Source organism: Diabrotica virgifera, chromosome 10 (assembly GCF_917563875.1).
Source record: "Diabrotica virgifera virgifera chromosome 10, PGI_DIABVI_V3a".
Taxonomy (NCBI): Eukaryota; Metazoa; Arthropoda; class Insecta; order Coleoptera; family Chrysomelidae; genus Diabrotica; species Diabrotica virgifera.
Genome location: NC_065452.1, coordinates 30,066,770 through 30,083,928, shown reverse-complemented (window position 1 = coordinate 30,083,928; position 17,159 = coordinate 30,066,770). Strand labels below are relative to the sequence as shown.

At 35.1% G+C, this 17,159-nt stretch overlaps 1 protein-coding gene across 1 annotated transcript in view; it reads right to left on the bottom strand.

Moving 5' to 3' along the window:
- The window catches only part of LOC126893173 (apoptosis inhibitor 5-like), a 65,598-nt gene extending 53,695 nt beyond the window's left edge, over positions 1 to 11,903 (bottom strand). The window contains exons 1-3 of the mRNA XM_050663127.1: positions 11,664 to 11,903; positions 11,442 to 11,603; positions 8,467 to 8,793 (exon numbers count right to left, since the gene is read on the bottom strand). Of these exons, the coding sequence (XP_050519084.1) occupies positions 8,467 to 8,793; positions 11,442 to 11,603; positions 11,664 to 11,735 (561 nt within the window). The 5' untranslated portion in view covers positions 11,736 to 11,903. The remainder of the gene's footprint in view (positions 1 to 8,466; positions 8,794 to 11,441; positions 11,604 to 11,663) is intronic.
- Positions 11,904 to 17,159: the final 5,256 nt, after the last annotated feature.

Genomic DNA, 17,159 nt, shown 5'->3' with positions numbered 1-17,159 from the left:
TTCAAAACTATTTAAAAAGTCACTATAATTATAAATTTGATTTTATTTCTGTCCACACATCAATAAAAACTAATATTATACAATATTTTTGTTTACCGATAACCTCCATATTGAACAATTATTGACAGATCATTTCAAAATTTCAACACCCAATCAGAGCCCGTATAACAACTAATATCATACTGTCGGTGTGCGCATGCGCGCGGATCAATCAAATTTTACCCTCAATCGATTCGCCACTAAAGAAGAATATCTTCAAAAATAGGCACCAAATAACTAATTTTCCGTTGTAGAGAAATTTTGCAGAAAATAATTCTGCATCGTATATTTTACGAGGATTATTAGAAAATAATAAATCTAAGAATACATTATGAGTCTTATGTATGGGAATCACTTGTTTTAAAAGAGAAATTTTCATTCAGCAGTAGCAGGATAACCTACAGGGAAGTACGTTAGTAAAACATCTTCATCAGGTGAAGTACACAAAGCCAAAGGCGAATTATGATCTCCTAATAAGTAGAGCCTTAGTCTTCTTGATTTGCCTATTCATGACAAATGCAGAAAAGCTGCACAATGTTGTGTTGAACCATCTGTTGTGTTGTGCTGAACCTGTTGAGGTTCTTCAACCCGGATGTTCTTCTTCTTGGACCCGTTTCCAAATATTTTTCCTTTCAGGGTGGCTTGTAGGAGGGCATATCTGGATTCATTTCGCATGTGTCCGAAATTTTGTAACTTTCAAGATTTGATGGTGGTCAGTACCACTCCATTCAAGGGCGGATCCAGGACCGACTTTCGGGAGGGGCCACGAACTTTTTTGGGGAGGGGTACCGGGGGTAATTTTTAAAAATTAGGGTTACAATGATGAGTTTTAAGGCATTTTTCACAAACTTTTGAGTGCCATAAAGACATTCAAAATTTATCGTTACTAAAGTATTAATAAAGTCAGTACCGATTCCTACACATTTCTTCGGATCCAAGTGCAGTTCTTTCAACAAGTTTAATACTTATTTTTCCCAATGCTTCTCCTGTCAGGCCTTGTTCTTCCCCTCTTTGTTGATTTTCACTAATTATCTTTGTTCTCATAAGCGTTTCGACAAAGTCTTCACGAATGTTGTTATTGTGTATGTATCTCAAATTTAAAGAAAGCTGTTCCACGTGGAATACGTCGGTCGTTTCTTTAAATATGACAGAGTAATAATTTGCACTTTGACCCTGATTCATTATTGGTTCAATTATTTCTTATCACAACATGATATCAATATTTGATTTTGACTGGTGTTACTAATTTATGTTGCTCGGGAAGATGCTGTGGATAGGTGTTGTTCAAGTCTTATCTTTTGATGCGACTTTAAACCTGAACAGTTCCCCTCATTACTAATTCCAGCATCTTCGTCCAGAAACAGAAGGCCATCATCACGATGGCCTCTCAGAGGAATATTTTGTCGACCTAAAGAACACTATAGACTACTATTTGTCGTTCTTTCTCTACTTTCTTATATCTGTTTAGACCTCTGAGAGTCTATCTGGTTACTGACTGACTTTTGCGGGTTGCGATAACTTTGCAGAAAATCTAGCCCAACCTGCACTCCTTGTGATATGATGTTTCTTCATGGGTGTGTATGGCTCCGTCTTTACCCATAATTTTGGCGAAAGATGCTAAAGGTTTCGTGACAAGGCTTTGGGCTGTCATCCCTTTATTCTGACTATATTTTTCATTAGACAAATAAAACGCAGTAATTGCAGAACAATCCCTTTTGCATGTGCGAAACATTGGGCGCCCATACCCATGGCAGCAGCTTCTCGGGTGCGGTAAACTATATATGGTTATCCAAAGTAAACAAAATATAATGAGCAACATCTTCACGTCTGCCCCTCCCCCTGAAAATTTTTATATGGGCGCCCGTGGTGCGAAAGTACCAACGAACTCCTTTGTTTCAAGTGCTGGTGACCCAAGTAAAGCTTCATTTCGTTTTTATTCTTTGTGTGTAAAGAATATGGAAATTTATACGATTTTGACGGCTGTCGAGGTCGTTCTAACATTTTGATTGACCAAACATCCTATGTCATTCTTGAAGTTTCCGTTACTGCTTGTGTTAAATTTTAGTCCAGAAGACATAATATGTACTTATCCCCTGTTTTGTATATATACATGTGTTTAAAACTAAAAACATTTGAACTGCAAATATTTAAATTTATATATTTTTTTTAAATTCTCGGAGGGGGCCATGGCCCCCTCCCTGGATCCGCCCTTGAATCCATTCTTCTGAGGACCTCTCCATTTGTGACTCAAGTCAGTCCACGGGATTTTCAGTATTCTCGATATAGCCACATCTTAAATGCTTCTAATTTTCTGCACATATCTTGGTTCAAGGTCCAGGATTCAAGACCATAAAAACGGACAGAAAAGATGTAGCATCATATCATTCTTACTTTCATACCAAGAGAGAAGTTGTGGCTCTTGAAAAAAGCCCCCATCCGGTTGAAGGTGGATCTAGTTTTTCCGATGCGCGCTCCTATCTCTTGGTTATTGGTCCATTCTTCATTTATTATGGTGCTGATATGGTAGTTGTAGTGCTTCACTCTCTCTACAGGGATTTGGTTGACATAGTTGACCTTCTACACTCCTGGCCAAAAAAAAAACGGAGTTAAAAATGGCTCATTTTTCATGTCTCGAATCTCCTAAACCTGTTGCCCGATTTTAGTGATTTTTTTAATATGTTATAGCCTTATTCTCTAAGAATATGGATGTAGTAATAGTGTTGCTGAACAGGTAAATGTCATTGTATACTGGGTGTAACAATAATACTGTGTTTTTTCCTGAAAGTTCGTAACACCCTGTGGAATATTCTAGCATTTAAAAAATATTGAAATTAAAACTTTGTAGCCTTAGCCTTTCTTAACATTCTGCTTTTTTACTCATTCACTTATATGTTGAAAAATGAAAAAGTTAAGTACTTTGACAACTAGCCATGTTCTTCATCAATACAAAAATGGTTTGTGGCATTATTTAATTACAAACTACCCTTAAGGCCTTATATGAACCTCAAAGTTTGAAAAGGTAAACTGATAAAATTCAATTTTCAGCATTTCTCTTACAACATAAGGCAAGCAGATAATGGTTTGTAATTTTTTTCTGGAAAAGAAAATGAAAAAAGTTTGAGCTTTGAGACTTAGGTACATTTAAAAATAATCTTAAAGATGTAATTTTTTGAAAAATTTCAAAGTTTGAAATTTATATCTTATATCTCTGATGAAGAAGCAAGTAAACATTTGAAATTTGGCTAAATGTTAGCTCCTAATAAATAGAAAAAGGGGCAGAACTTAGTTGTAGACTTAAGGCAAATAGGAATTACCGGCCTGAGAAAATGGTCAAAAATCATTAATTTGGGCGTTTGCTGGCAGAGTTATTAAATTCAAATAAACTGTCTAATGAAATAAAAATGAATGTATTTTCGCCAAATTTCAAAATAAATACAAGTCTATAGTACATTATAGAAACATTAACTGTCATTTTTAATTTTCGCAGTTCAGAAGTTGGGATATGACATCACATAAATCTTGAGATATGTTAACATTGCGTCCAGCTGCTGTTTTTAGTTCTGAAGGTGTGATTTTCCTCAAGATTTTATGAAAAAGCACGCAAGATTCATCATGAGCACTTAAATGATGTTCTGGGTCCAGAAGGTTCAAAAAAGTGCACATAGAAGTCATTATGTTCAATGCTAACAGTTTGTATTACCCCTAGCCACCACTTTCCATCATACACACAGGCTATTACATCATTTTCACTTAGGGAAAGTTAGATAACACTAAAGGTAGGTAACAAATTCTAAATATTTAGTTGCCTGGGATGTTTTAAAACATTTGGCTTTATTTTTTGAGATTGGTACGATTGGATGAAAAGAACGAGCATCAGGAATTTTCAAACAAGTTTTAAATCTGTTTTTTAAGTTGTGATTCATGTTAGGATTTCTTCACTTTCAACATAGTAATACTGAATACATGACACTGTTTACTATATAGCACTAAATGTGCTCTGATTGAACTGAGCTCTGTCACTACAAGCACAGAAGAGTCTTGCTTGTAGAGACATGCTATGTACCTGCAAAGACATGAACTGCTCCTAGATACATTATTCCTACACAGTACAGGAGAGATTGCAGCTTTCCCCCATGGGAAAATTAGTTATTATATTTAACCAAATATACACTAAGCGCCAAAATTAACGCACCACCTTAAAAATGGGACATTTTTAATGTCTCGTATTTCCTAAACCTGTTGTCCGATTTTAGTGATTTTTTTAATAGGTTATAGCTTTATTCTTCAAGAATATCTATGCAATAATATTGTTGCTAAACAGATAAGTGTCATTGTATACCGGGTGTAACAATGATAGTGTGTTTTTTCCTCAAAGTTTGGAACACCCTGTGGAATATTCTAGCGTATATAAAATATTGAAATTAAAACTCAGCTGGAACCTTAGGTTATCTTAACATTTTGCTTTTTGATTCATTCGCTTATGTTGGCTAATAAAAAAGTTAGGCGTTTTTTATGCAGAATTACCCTTAAAGTTTGTCGCACTTATTTAGAAACACCCTGTATTGATGAAAAACGTTGCTAGTTGTCAAAGTACCTAACTTTTTCATTCTCCAACATAAGTGATGAGTCAAAAAGCAGAATGTTAAGAAAGGCTAAGGCTACAATTGAGTTTTAATTTCAACATTTTTTAAATGCTAGAATATTCCACATGGTGTTAAGAACTTTCATGAAAAAACACAGTATTATTGTTACACCAGGTATACAATGACATTTACCTGTTCAGCAACACTATTACTACATCCATATTCTTAGAGAATAAGGCAATAACATATTAAAAAAATCACTAAAATCGGGCAACAGGTTAAGGAGATTCGAGATATCAAAAATGACCCATTTTGAAGGTGTCCCGGTTTTTTTGGCCAGGAGTGTATATAATAGGAGGTGATTTCAATGCACATGTGGGCCAAGCCAAGGCAGGATACGAAGCAATACATGGGGGATTAGGCTTTGGAACTACAAATAAAGCTGGAGATGATATGCTTGAATTAGCAACAGCACTAGATATGGCGATTGCTAACACATTCTTTAAAAAGAGAGAAACTCATCTTATTACGTACAAAAGTGTACAACATCAATCCCAAATAGACTATTTCATGGTAAGGAAAGAAGACATACGTGAATGCAAGGACTGCAAGGTAATAGTTACTGAGACAGTAAGCCAACAACATAAGCTGCTTGTTCTGGATATCGAAGTAAAAAGTGAAGTTAAACCAAAATATCGGAGAGGACCACAAAAAATCAAGTGGTGGATGCTAAAAGATGAGAAAGAAGGTCTATTCAGAGAAAGAAGGTCTATTCAGGGAAAGAATAGTAGACAAAATATGTTGGAATATGAAAGGAAGCCCTAATACAATTTGGAGAAAGATGACCAGTAGTATTAGAGAGACTGAATGCAAGGACTGCAAGGTAATAGTTACTGAGACAGTAAGCCAACAACATAAGCTGCTTGTTCTGGATATCGAAGTAAAAAATGAAGTTAAACCAAAATATCGGAGAGGACCACAAAAAATCAAGTGGTGGATGCTAAAAGATGAGAAAGAAGGTCTATTCAGGGAAAGAATAGTAGACAAAATATGTTGGAATATGAAAGGAAGCCCTAATACAATTTGGAGAAAGATGGCCAGTAGTATTAGAGAGACTGCTATTGAAATACTTAGGAAAACGTCAGGAAAAAAGTTTGAGGATAAAGAGACTTGGTGGTGGTCAAACGAAGTACAAGGAAAAATAAAAGAGAAGGGAAAATTATATAAAAAGTGGCAAGAAACCAGATCCGACACAGATCTTCAAAACTATATGGTCGCGAAAAAGGAAGCGAAAGTAGCAGTAGCAAAAGCCAAAGCAGAAGCGTATTCAAACTTATATGATCAACTTGATACCAGGGAAGGCGAAACGAAGATATATAAAATAGCCAAACAGAGAGCAAAGAAAGCAAAAGATTTTAATCAGATTAGATGTATCCGAGATGAAAATAATAAAATACTAGTTCACGAAAAGGATGTCAAAAAGAGATGGAGAAAGTACTTTGACAGCTTATTAAATGAAGAATTTGACAGACAGCCTGTGGAGTCAACGGAGACAGTAGCAGCAATGGTCACCAAAATAACAAACGAGGAAGTGGCTCAAGTGCTTCAAAAAATAAAGAAAGGAAAAGCGGTAGGACCAGATGATATTCCTGGGGAAGTATAAAGAGCATTGGGAGAGACAGGAACAAGGTGGCTAGCAGGGTTATTTAATAGAATTATGGAAGTAGGACAAATGCAAGACGAATGGAGAAGCAGTATACTACTACCTGTCTACAAAAACAAGGCAGATATACACCAATGTACAAACTACAGGGCTATAAAACTGCTTAGCCGCACCATGAAAATATGGGAAAGAGTAATTGATAGACGGATATGTGAAGAGACCGAAATATCCGAGAATCAATGTGGCTTTATGCAGGGCAGATCAACAACAGATGCAATTTTCATTATAAGGCAGTTGATGGAAAAATACAGGAGTAAAGAAACAAGCGCTCATATGGTGTTCATTGATCTTGAGAAAGCATATGATAGAGTTCCTCGAGAGATTTTGTGGTGGGCACTCAATAAGAAAGGAGTCCCTGGTGAATATGTAAATATTGTGAGGGATATGCATGAGGGAGTAACGACTAGTGTTAGGACAGGTGTGGGAGAGACTGATAAATTTCATGTGAAACTAGAATTGCAACAAGGCTCAGTGCTTAGTCCGTATTTCGCCGCCGCCTACGAAAAGTATAACTCCGAAAAATGCCGTTAAGAGTAGAACTTTCAATGAACGCCGCGAAAAATATTATTTTCGATTATATGATTGTGTAAATTATAATCCCTAATAAAGCGTTAGCGAAAAAAATTTATATTTTGAGGAGTATCAGCAAAAAACATCATTTCTGTTTGTGGGTCCATGAAAATTATAATTACATATGTACTAAAAAGTTCTCAGAAATAATTGTTTTCGTCGGCAGAAACAGAAACGGAAATAATTGTTTTCGTCGGCATCTATTATGAACTAAATCTTTTCGTTATAAATATGTTGGAAGTTATAATCTTCGCGGACACGCATATAAAAAAAATTGTATCGCTAACACTTATCAAAGAGTTATTATTTTCACTGGAAATGTATTAGGAATCACATTAATCATAGGCACCAGCGATTTATTCTCATTAGTTTTGGACCAGATACATAACAGCGAAACTACAGGGTAACATTCCATGGTGCTTAATGTATGCTGATGATGTCGTGTTAGTAGGAAATAGTGAGAGACTTAGAACAAAAGATGCATGCAATAGAATTAGGGCTGGATGGATGAAGTGGAAGGAGCCGAGTGGTGTGTTGTGTGACAGGAAAGTTCCAATAAAGTTGAAGGGAAAATTCTATAAAACTTCCATAAGGCCGGCTATGATGTACGGAACTGAATGTTGGGCGGTGAAAAAGAGGAACAACGAATGCATGTGGCAGAAATGAGAATGCTTAGATGGATGAGTGGAGTGACAAAAAAGGATAAAATCAAAAGTAAGCATATTAGGGGAAGTCTAGGTGTGGCACCAATTGATGCCAAAACGAAAGAGCATAGGTTGAGATGGTCTGGTCATGTTCAACGTCGAGACGTTAATCACCTAATACGAAGAATAGCTGAAGTGCAGATTCCTGGAAGGTGTAGGAGAGGAAGACCAAAGAAGACGTGGGGGAGACGATTACGCAGGACATGTTGGTAAAGAGGATTAATATTGATATGACCCAAGATAGAATTGTGTGGAGAAATGCAATTAGGGAAGCCGACCCCGCATAGGGATAAAGCAAAGAGAATGATGATGATGAGAGTTGACCTTCTATCTTTTTCTTGCTAATGACCATAAGCTTTGTCTTCTTTACTATTACATCGAGTTCATATTGTTGACTGTAATATGTGATTCTGTTCATAAGGACTTGTAGGTCTTCTAAATTGTCCGCAAATACTATAGTGCCATCTGCATATCTGATGTTAAAGCTTCGATCAAATTTATTTAATATTCTTTATATTTAATATTCTTTCAGAGTAGAGATTAAAGATTAGAGGAGACAAAATACAGCCTTGCCTCACTCCACGCATGATTTTCAAATATTTGGTGTGTTCGCCTTTAACTCTGAGAGCCTTTTTAAAATAGATAATAACAGAACACCTAGTACAATTAGTGGAACTATGGCGGGACATGTATACCAGTGTATACCAATATGAAGACCAAGGATGCGGTGGATACACCAAGTGAGAACCCATGGTAAATAGGTACTGAGGGTGGCTAACTGGAGGAGGCCAGGGTCCAACTTGGCCTGTAGTGCCATTGGAGAAATAGAACAAAAATGCATAATTACCTGTAGTATCTTCTTCCCTTCCTCTATAAGTAAGTCAGTACATATAGCTGTAACTTTATCATCTAATTTGATCATCTTTTTGTATATGTATTTGACAGCATTTTCCCTAGTAGTTGGTTCGGCTGCATATATCTGAGCAAACAAGGCTTTTAATGTTTGTAATGGGTACTCTTTGAATACCTGATCCAGAGAATTGCAAGTAACATTAAATTCTTGTTGTTGATCTAACAGGATCATCAGTTGAGCTAAAATATCAGCTACCACTGTAGCAATTTCTTTAGAATGTTTACATAACATTGGCAGGAACATAATGGCACTTATTCGTATCTGAAAAAAAAAGAAATAACATAACAAGGATTTCTAGCCTTAATCCATGTAATGCCTCACTTTTAAAGATTGCCCAAAACTCTTGTTAAAAATACACCCACTGCCACTGGCATGAAAAACAGGCACTAATTTCTGACAAAATTACCCCAATCTTTTAATTTTTTGTTCAGTTCTATTTACAAATTTGGCAAACAATGAACACATCATTCAATCTTCTCTTGTCCATTGCTGGACATAGATATCCCTCACAATTTTCCATCTTTCCATTTTGATCTTGTGTCTCTTGCATCCAATTCCTATGACAACATTTTAGATCATCAGTGTAACGTGTTGGTTGGCGCCCTCTGCTTCGGTTGGCATCATTTCTTGTATCCTCTTTGTCCATCTGTTATCTGTCATTCGAGCCACATGACCTTCCCAGTTCCATTTTAGTGTTGCTATTCTCTCTACTACATCAGCCACTCTTGATCTTTGTCGTAGCTGGTGGTTTGGCGAATACAGGTAATATGACCCTTATGTGCGCCAATGGCACAGGCGTAGCCAGGTTTTAGTTTCGGAGGGGGTTCAAAAAAGTAAAACGACTAAAACTACATAAAATAACCTTTATATTCATAATTAAAATTTGAAATATGTTAATATCTTAACTTTTCGGGGGGAGGTTTGAACCCCCAAAACCCCCCCTGGCTACGCTCGTGGCCAATGGTGAACATAAAATTCTTAATTGTATGTCAAAAATGCACAATAACTACCTCTTAAAACTCACCAAATTTCATTTGCATATCCAACAGGCTCTATAGCAACAAATAAATCGTCAGTATGTATGAAAAATCTCAACACCCACTATTTCGGAAACGAAGCATTTGCGGACATGCATTTATAAAGCAAACTGTCATTATTTTTCATGCAGAATTACCCCTTAAAGTTTGCCACACTTATTTAAAAACGCCCTGTAATGATGAAAAACAAGACTAGTTGTTAAAGTACCTAACTTTTTTATTATCCAACATAAGGGGCTGTCCATTAACCACGTGAGGCTCGAAAGGTGGGGAGGGGTCCATAAAAACATCACGACAAGTCAATATACACATGATATAGATGGTCTTAAACCACACCATGTATCACCAAGGGGGAGGGGGGTTAAAAAATGCAAAAAAAACATCACGTGATTAATGGAATAAGTGAATGAATAAAAAACAGAATATTAAGAAAACATGATTGACCTAGTATTAGTACAGAACAGATATAAAAATGAAATAGTGGACGTTCGTGTAAAAAGAGGTTATAAGATGTACTTGGATCATTTTCTCGTTGAAGCTTTGAGCGACGTTGCCAGATTGTGAGAAGTATACGGTTAGTTGGTTCAAAAAATTTATTATTATTGTCATTCTGGAAATATGCCAAACAACATTTGTTCCTGCTGTAACACAAAAGTTCAAGATAAATTACAGATGTTGCAATGCTCTATCTGCAAGAAGTGGTTTAAGAACACTTGTGTGGATGTTTCGACCTCGGAAATCAGGGTAATGGCAATGAATAAAGGTTATGATTGGTCTTGCATTGGATGTAGAGACATAAAAAACGACATCAAAGAGCTCAAAACATTAATAGTTAGTCTTCGCGATGAAATTAAAGATCTGAAATCCATCCAAAGCAACACTACCAAACTGAGTAATACCGACATAGCGCCGAATTTTGAAGATATTGTTAATGAGATAGCGGAATGCCAAAAGCGTAAATGCAATCTAATAATATATGGCCTTGATGAATCAGATCATAATGAAGCCTCGGATATCAAGAATAATACTGACAGAAACAAAGTTGCGGAAGTACTCGGCGTAGTTAATCCCAACATCAACATTAACACCCTTAAACCGTTTAGACTTGGTAAATTTGCACCTGAAAAGAAACGTCCTATAAAAATTACATTAAATAATGAATCTGAGGTTATTTTTGCTATCAAAAACGCGAAGAAAATCAAGAACAAACCATCATTGACTGCTGTTTCAATTTCATTTGATCGAACTCCAAAACAGGTGGAATACTTTAAGAAAGTAAAAGAAGAATTGACTCTGAGGCTTTCAGCTGGCGAAAAGGTTCGTATTAAATATTTTAACAATGTACCTAAAATGATTCCGTTAAACTGAATGCACCCAGCAGTAACTCCGTATCTGTTTACTATCAAAATGCGAGAGGTCTTAATACCAAAGTCGACATCTTCTCTACTAATTTTAGTGACTGTGAGTACAATGTGAGCATCACTAAGGTTTTATCAAAGGTACCGCAGTACTGCCATGCTTAGCGAAAACGCCATATCTGCAAAAATCTGAAAAAATTAAATTTTTACTCCTTTCTAAACCAAATGTGCATATCTATCTTATTTACTTACTAAAAATGACGTAAGTTAAGCCAAAACACATTAAACACACCGCATCTTATGCCGTATCCTGTGTAAATGTATACGAATACTTCGAACAAAAATCGATTATACTCAAATGTGATGTCTCTGTAGATACGGCTTTTTGGCTAAGCAGGGCAGAGTAGTATTGTGTTAATAAATGAACGATTTATGTACAATACTGTGGTACCAGCCAATTGGCGCTTTTTCAAGATGGGCACAAAACGTGTTAAGAATTAAATTTGTTAATTACCGATGTGTCACCATCTTCACAAAGATCAAAGACGGCACTTAAAGCTTTTTCATTATGTTGTGGAAAATGTTTGAAATATTGGGCAATAATTTGTGCCGCTAATTTCTTTTCCTTGTCTGTACCTTTGGCATGTTCTATACATTCCAGGTATTCATCAGAAAGCTGAAATATATTCAAAATATAAGTATATTTTTTATTAAAAATTAACCTTTAATTTTTAACCTCTGTAATGTTTTCCTTAGCGCTGGATAAAAGATTATACTTTTGATATAACTCTTCAAATTTGTCAGCCATCCTTATAATCTAATATTCTTTCAGGTTTGTATTAACTACTATTCTACTTCTACAATATAATATTTTTCCTCTATAAACCGGCAACAAACTAACAAAAACAATATGACAGAATCAACATCAATCATCAATCAATCATTCATCAATCTGTTGTTTATCAACCCTTAGACAAGGAAAAAAGAGTTTCTCTCTTTCCTTGTCTAAGTATCAACCATTTTTAAATTCTTCTTTTTATTTCAGTTTATTTGTAGCGGCCGTCGTCTCATAACCAACAATTTTTATAATAGCTAAGCTTAAACTTAAACATTTTTATTTTTATCTTGTGATGAATAGTAGAATAATATAACAAAATGGTTAAAAAAAATATAATTTAAATAATCAAAATTATACTTTATTGGAAAATTGATTGGAAACTATAATTATAGTGTTAATTCCTCTACTAGATGTCGCAAGTAGTGGATTCTACTGAAGTTAGGTTTTACAGGGGACGGTGCAAAAGAATAAGAAACATCGGAAACATGATTAGATATTATTTATTTGGTTTTTATATCTGAAAATGCATTCAGATAGTTTCAAGAAATTATAATTTAGATTTTATTAAAGATAGAGTGAATTATCTGTATTATATATACAGGCTATACACTCCGTGCGGAGTTGGAGCCGCTCTTACTGAGCTCATTGACTCATTTATTGTGGCGAGTCACTCCAATATTCTTTCTTCTCTCCAGTTAGTTAACTCGTTTAATCTAGGGTTCCTCTTAGCGTCCTCTGTTATTTTCCTCCATATATCCCGGTCCTGTATTTTATGTCTCCATATTTGCACTTTCAGTCTTTTTATGTCCTCCAAGACCTGGTCTTCCATCCAGGGCCTATTTTACCACTAGGCCAGTGAGGCACCTGCCTCGGGCCCGCATTTTAATGGGGCCCGGAAAGACCATCAAAAAAATTTTATTGCAATAAAACAAGATAAATTTTCAAATTTGTCAACTGTGGTCTTAGAACCACATGAGCCACGCTTTGAAAATCTTCCTACGTATCATTTACAGTAGAATCAAAGGTAAATGTGAAGAAGACCAGGATGAAACACAATTTTGCTTCAGAAATAGACTGGGAACCCGGGTCGCACTCTTTGCACTACATGTATTATTGCAGAAATGTCGACATCAAAGGAAAGACGTATTTGCTGTATTTATTGACTATGAGAAGGCCTTTGATCGAGTACAACATCACAAATTAATTAAAATATTAAAGAATTAAGGAGTTGATAGTCAAGATGTACGAATCATAGAAAAATTATACTGGCGTCAAACAGCGACAGCTTTCATAAAAAGAAAATCAACAGAAATATGCAAAATACAAAGAGGTGTCAGACGGGGTTGTATATTGTCCCCACTGTTATTCAATTTATATTCAGATAGAATATTTAAGGAAGCGCTATATTTTGGAATGGGGTGTGAAAGTTAATGGAATTCTGATAAATACAATCAGATATGCAGACGATACAGTTATTTCAAGTGATGATATGAATAGATTATATCACCTTTTAAATGCCATTGACACAGTGGGAAGAGAGAAGAGAGTTTGGCCTAAACATAAACTGTTCAAAAACAAAATACATGGTAATTAGCCGTTTGGCCCATCAAGATTCACAGTTATATGTTGATGGTCATACAATTCAAAGAGTACCCAGTTTTAAATATCTTGGTTGCCATATTACTGAACAACTAGATCCAGATAAAGAGATAAAATGTAGAATCGAGATAGCCCGCACGACATTTTTAAAAATGAGGTCATTCTTCTGTACTTAATGATAACTTGCAACTTAAACTTCGAAAGCGCATGATTAAATGTTACATTTGGTCAGTCCTCTTGTATGTTGTCGAAGCATGGATATTAAAAATATCGACCATTAATCGTTTGGAGGCCTTTGAAATGTGGCTGCACAGACGTACACTGAAAATACCATGGACGGCTACTCTGATAAGTGTGGCAGTCCTTAAGAGAGCAAATGCTGCCCGCGAGCTGCTTGATAACATCAAATCAAATATAGAAAGATGGCCTATTTTGGACACGTAGTAAGGGGAGACCGGTATAATATTCTTCAACTTATTATGATGGGTAAAATCGAAGGGCGCAGAGGAATTGGTAGAAAGCAGGCCTCTTGGTTTGAAGAATAGCCGGGAGTGGACAGGAATAAAGAAAGCAGAACAACTATTTAGAATAGATCGAGACAGAGACAGTTTCGCCATGCTAATCGCCAACGTCTAGAGGAATTGATAGGGCACGTTAAGAAGAAGAAGAAGGTCTTAGAACAATTAAAAAATTTGATATCAATATTAACTATTAACTTAATTAATATTATTATTAAGTTATATTTAGGGGCCCGAAAATTATGTAGTGCCTCGGGCCTGATTTGAAGTAAAATAGGTTCTGCTTCCATCTACTTTTTAGTCTTCCTTTCGCCTTTGTTATATTTGGGTTCCACCCCTACTTCTCCCCTTTTCTTGTTGTCCATACCACCGTAGTCGCTGGGTTTTTATAGCTGTCACTATATCCTCGCCTCCTAGTATATCTCTTATTTCTAAATTCAAGAGCCTTTCATAATCTCCTTATTTAGGTATCTATTGTAATTTATAAGATAAGGGACAAAGTTACAGAATTCAAAGCAATGAATGGACTAATGTCATATATGAAAAGAGCAAACAAACAAGTCAATTAAAAAAAATAAGTACCTACCTAGATACACACAGAAAACAATAAAATGGAATTATATGAACAACACAACTAGAAGAATTGAAAAAGTATCCGAAATTACATAGTACATACCTACTAATGGTTGGTAACTTCAATGCAAAAGTAGGTTAACGACCTTAATCTATGACTTTACCCAGATGGTGGTCATTGAGAGTGTCGTATAATTTGCGGAGCAATGTTTTGTGTCATAGACTGCTGTCAAATCTACGAAAGCAGCCTCTGTTATTAGTTTTTCTTCAAAGCCCTCTTCAATGTGTTCTGTGTTCTGTTATTGCGAGGACTTGACCGGTACAAGATTTGCCGGGTCTGAATCCTCCTTGTTGAAGGATGAGGTGCTTGTCGACATTTTTTCTATTCTGGCGAGGATGAGTCTCTCGTGTAGTTTCAAAAAGTGCCACAACAGCGAAATAGGTCTGTTGCTACTGGGATTTACCGGGTCCTTTCCTGGTTTTAAAAAGGCTATTAGGTACTTTGGATTTTCTGCATGATTTTAGAGTTTTGCAGTGCTTTGCAGCACGTGTTACAAAGTTGCAAGATCCAGTTTTTTGCTCATTGGCCTTGATACTTTATTTGTTCACTGCATATATCATCTATACCTGCAGCTTTCCCGTTTGTAACCTGTTCATACCGTTGTGGAATTATTTTAGCGTAAAAAGAGTGGTTTGTCTCCTGATTCAATCTTCTTCTAGTAGGTATATGGGCCTTTATATCTGTTCTTAGTTCTTCCATTCATAAGGAGTTGAGTAGCAACTTACTTTAAGTACTAATGAAGATAATTTATGAGATAAAAATAAAAATAATGTAAGAGATGTAAAAAATATATTTAAAAATTATATACATACTTAAATACTACCTATATACAGGGCCGCGTTTAGGTCAATTGACGCCCTAGGCAATTCTCTAGTAGCCGCCCTTCAAGCATGTACCATTTGTGTTTTTTTATTTAAATAAGAATACATAAAAATTGTCAGTCCAGTTCGATCACATCAAATTTCTTTCTTGATTTTTCTTTGGAAAAATCATCTATAATGTCATAATTTATCGCCTTTGTTACGTCACTTTCTATGGACAAAATTGACAAATTGTTAGGACGTTCTTGCGTCATACTTGATCGGAAATTATCTTCGTGACTATTTTAAATTCTTGACATTTTCGAAAATGACCTTTCAGCGGACACGTTGGTAGCAATATCAAAATTAGGGAAAATATCTTTCAATCCACTCTTCTTTAAATATTTAGATATGTCAATTATTGGTGATTGGTGATTTTATTGTGGTATCCAAATGAACCTTTAAATGAATGCATTCATGTATGAATGATGTAGGTATCTATTAGTGCAGTTAGTGAGGGTATTTGGCTCCGAATTCCATCCTACTGCATAAATTTACTTGATATTTTCGCTGTAAGTAGGGAATAGCTCAAGAAACAAAGTCTACGCTAAGAAAAACGATGCATTTAAATTCTGATGGATGAGGGGTTAAATATACTTCTTATTTTTCCTCAAAATACATTAGTCATTAGTTTTTTCAGCATATCTCGCTTAGTTTGAATGTAACCGACATTTAACAGTTTTCGTTTTAAACGTCTTTTCAAGCGCTACAAAAGGTATTTGTAGCATTATACCCCTAAAATCGACAATTTCTCTGTTATTTAAAGTTGAATACACCGATTTGAGCATGCCCCACAAAACCCTTTTTCACCTACCATCACTTTTTTTATTAAATTTAGAAGATTTATGAAAAAATGAATCTCTCTGATTTTTCATAAACTACAAAAATGTTTTATATAGTTTTTTTCGTTAGATGCACAATTTTTATGGTATTCCCAAAAAAACAGTCTCCGAAAAGTGTCATTTTTCAATGAAAATGGCAAATTTTTAACCACGAATAACTCAAAAAGTATTGAGTTTTCAAAAAAATTTATAAAACAGTTATTGCTTAGAATTATAGTTATTGCTTAGAATTAGGAAACCTAATTCTAAGCAATAACTGTTTTATAAATTTTTTTGAAAACTCAATACTTTTTGAGTTATTCGTGGTTAAAAATTTGCCATTTTCATTGAAAAATGACACTTTTCGGAGACTGTTTTTTGGGAATACCATAAAAATTGTGCATCTAACGAAAAAAACTATATAAAACATTTTTGTAGTTTATGAAAAATCAGAGAGATTAATTTTTTCATAAATCTTCTAAATTTAATAAAAAAAAAGAGATGGTAGGTGAAAAAGGGTTTTTGGGCATGCTCAAATCGGTGTATTCAACTTAAAATAACAGAGAAATTGTCGATTTTAGGGGTATAATGCTACGAATACCTTTTGTAGCGCTTGAAAAGACCTTTAAAACGAGAACTGTTAAATGTCGATTACATTCAAACTAAGCGAGATATGCTGAAAAAACTAATGACTAATGTATTTTAAGGAAAAATAAGAAGATATTTAACACCTCATCCACCAGAATTTAAATGCATCGTTTTTCTTCTATAGAATACCTTTTTCTATAGTGTTATTTCTATATTTAAAAAGTTGGACGGGTTTAAAATGAATGGTTTTTGAAAAGAATAAGATCAAATTAGAGAGCGCATTTGTAAATTTTCTTAAAAATCTTCCTTTTTCTCCATGTAATTCGAAAGTGATAAAGAGATACGTAAATAAATACCTTACAAAAATGTAGGTT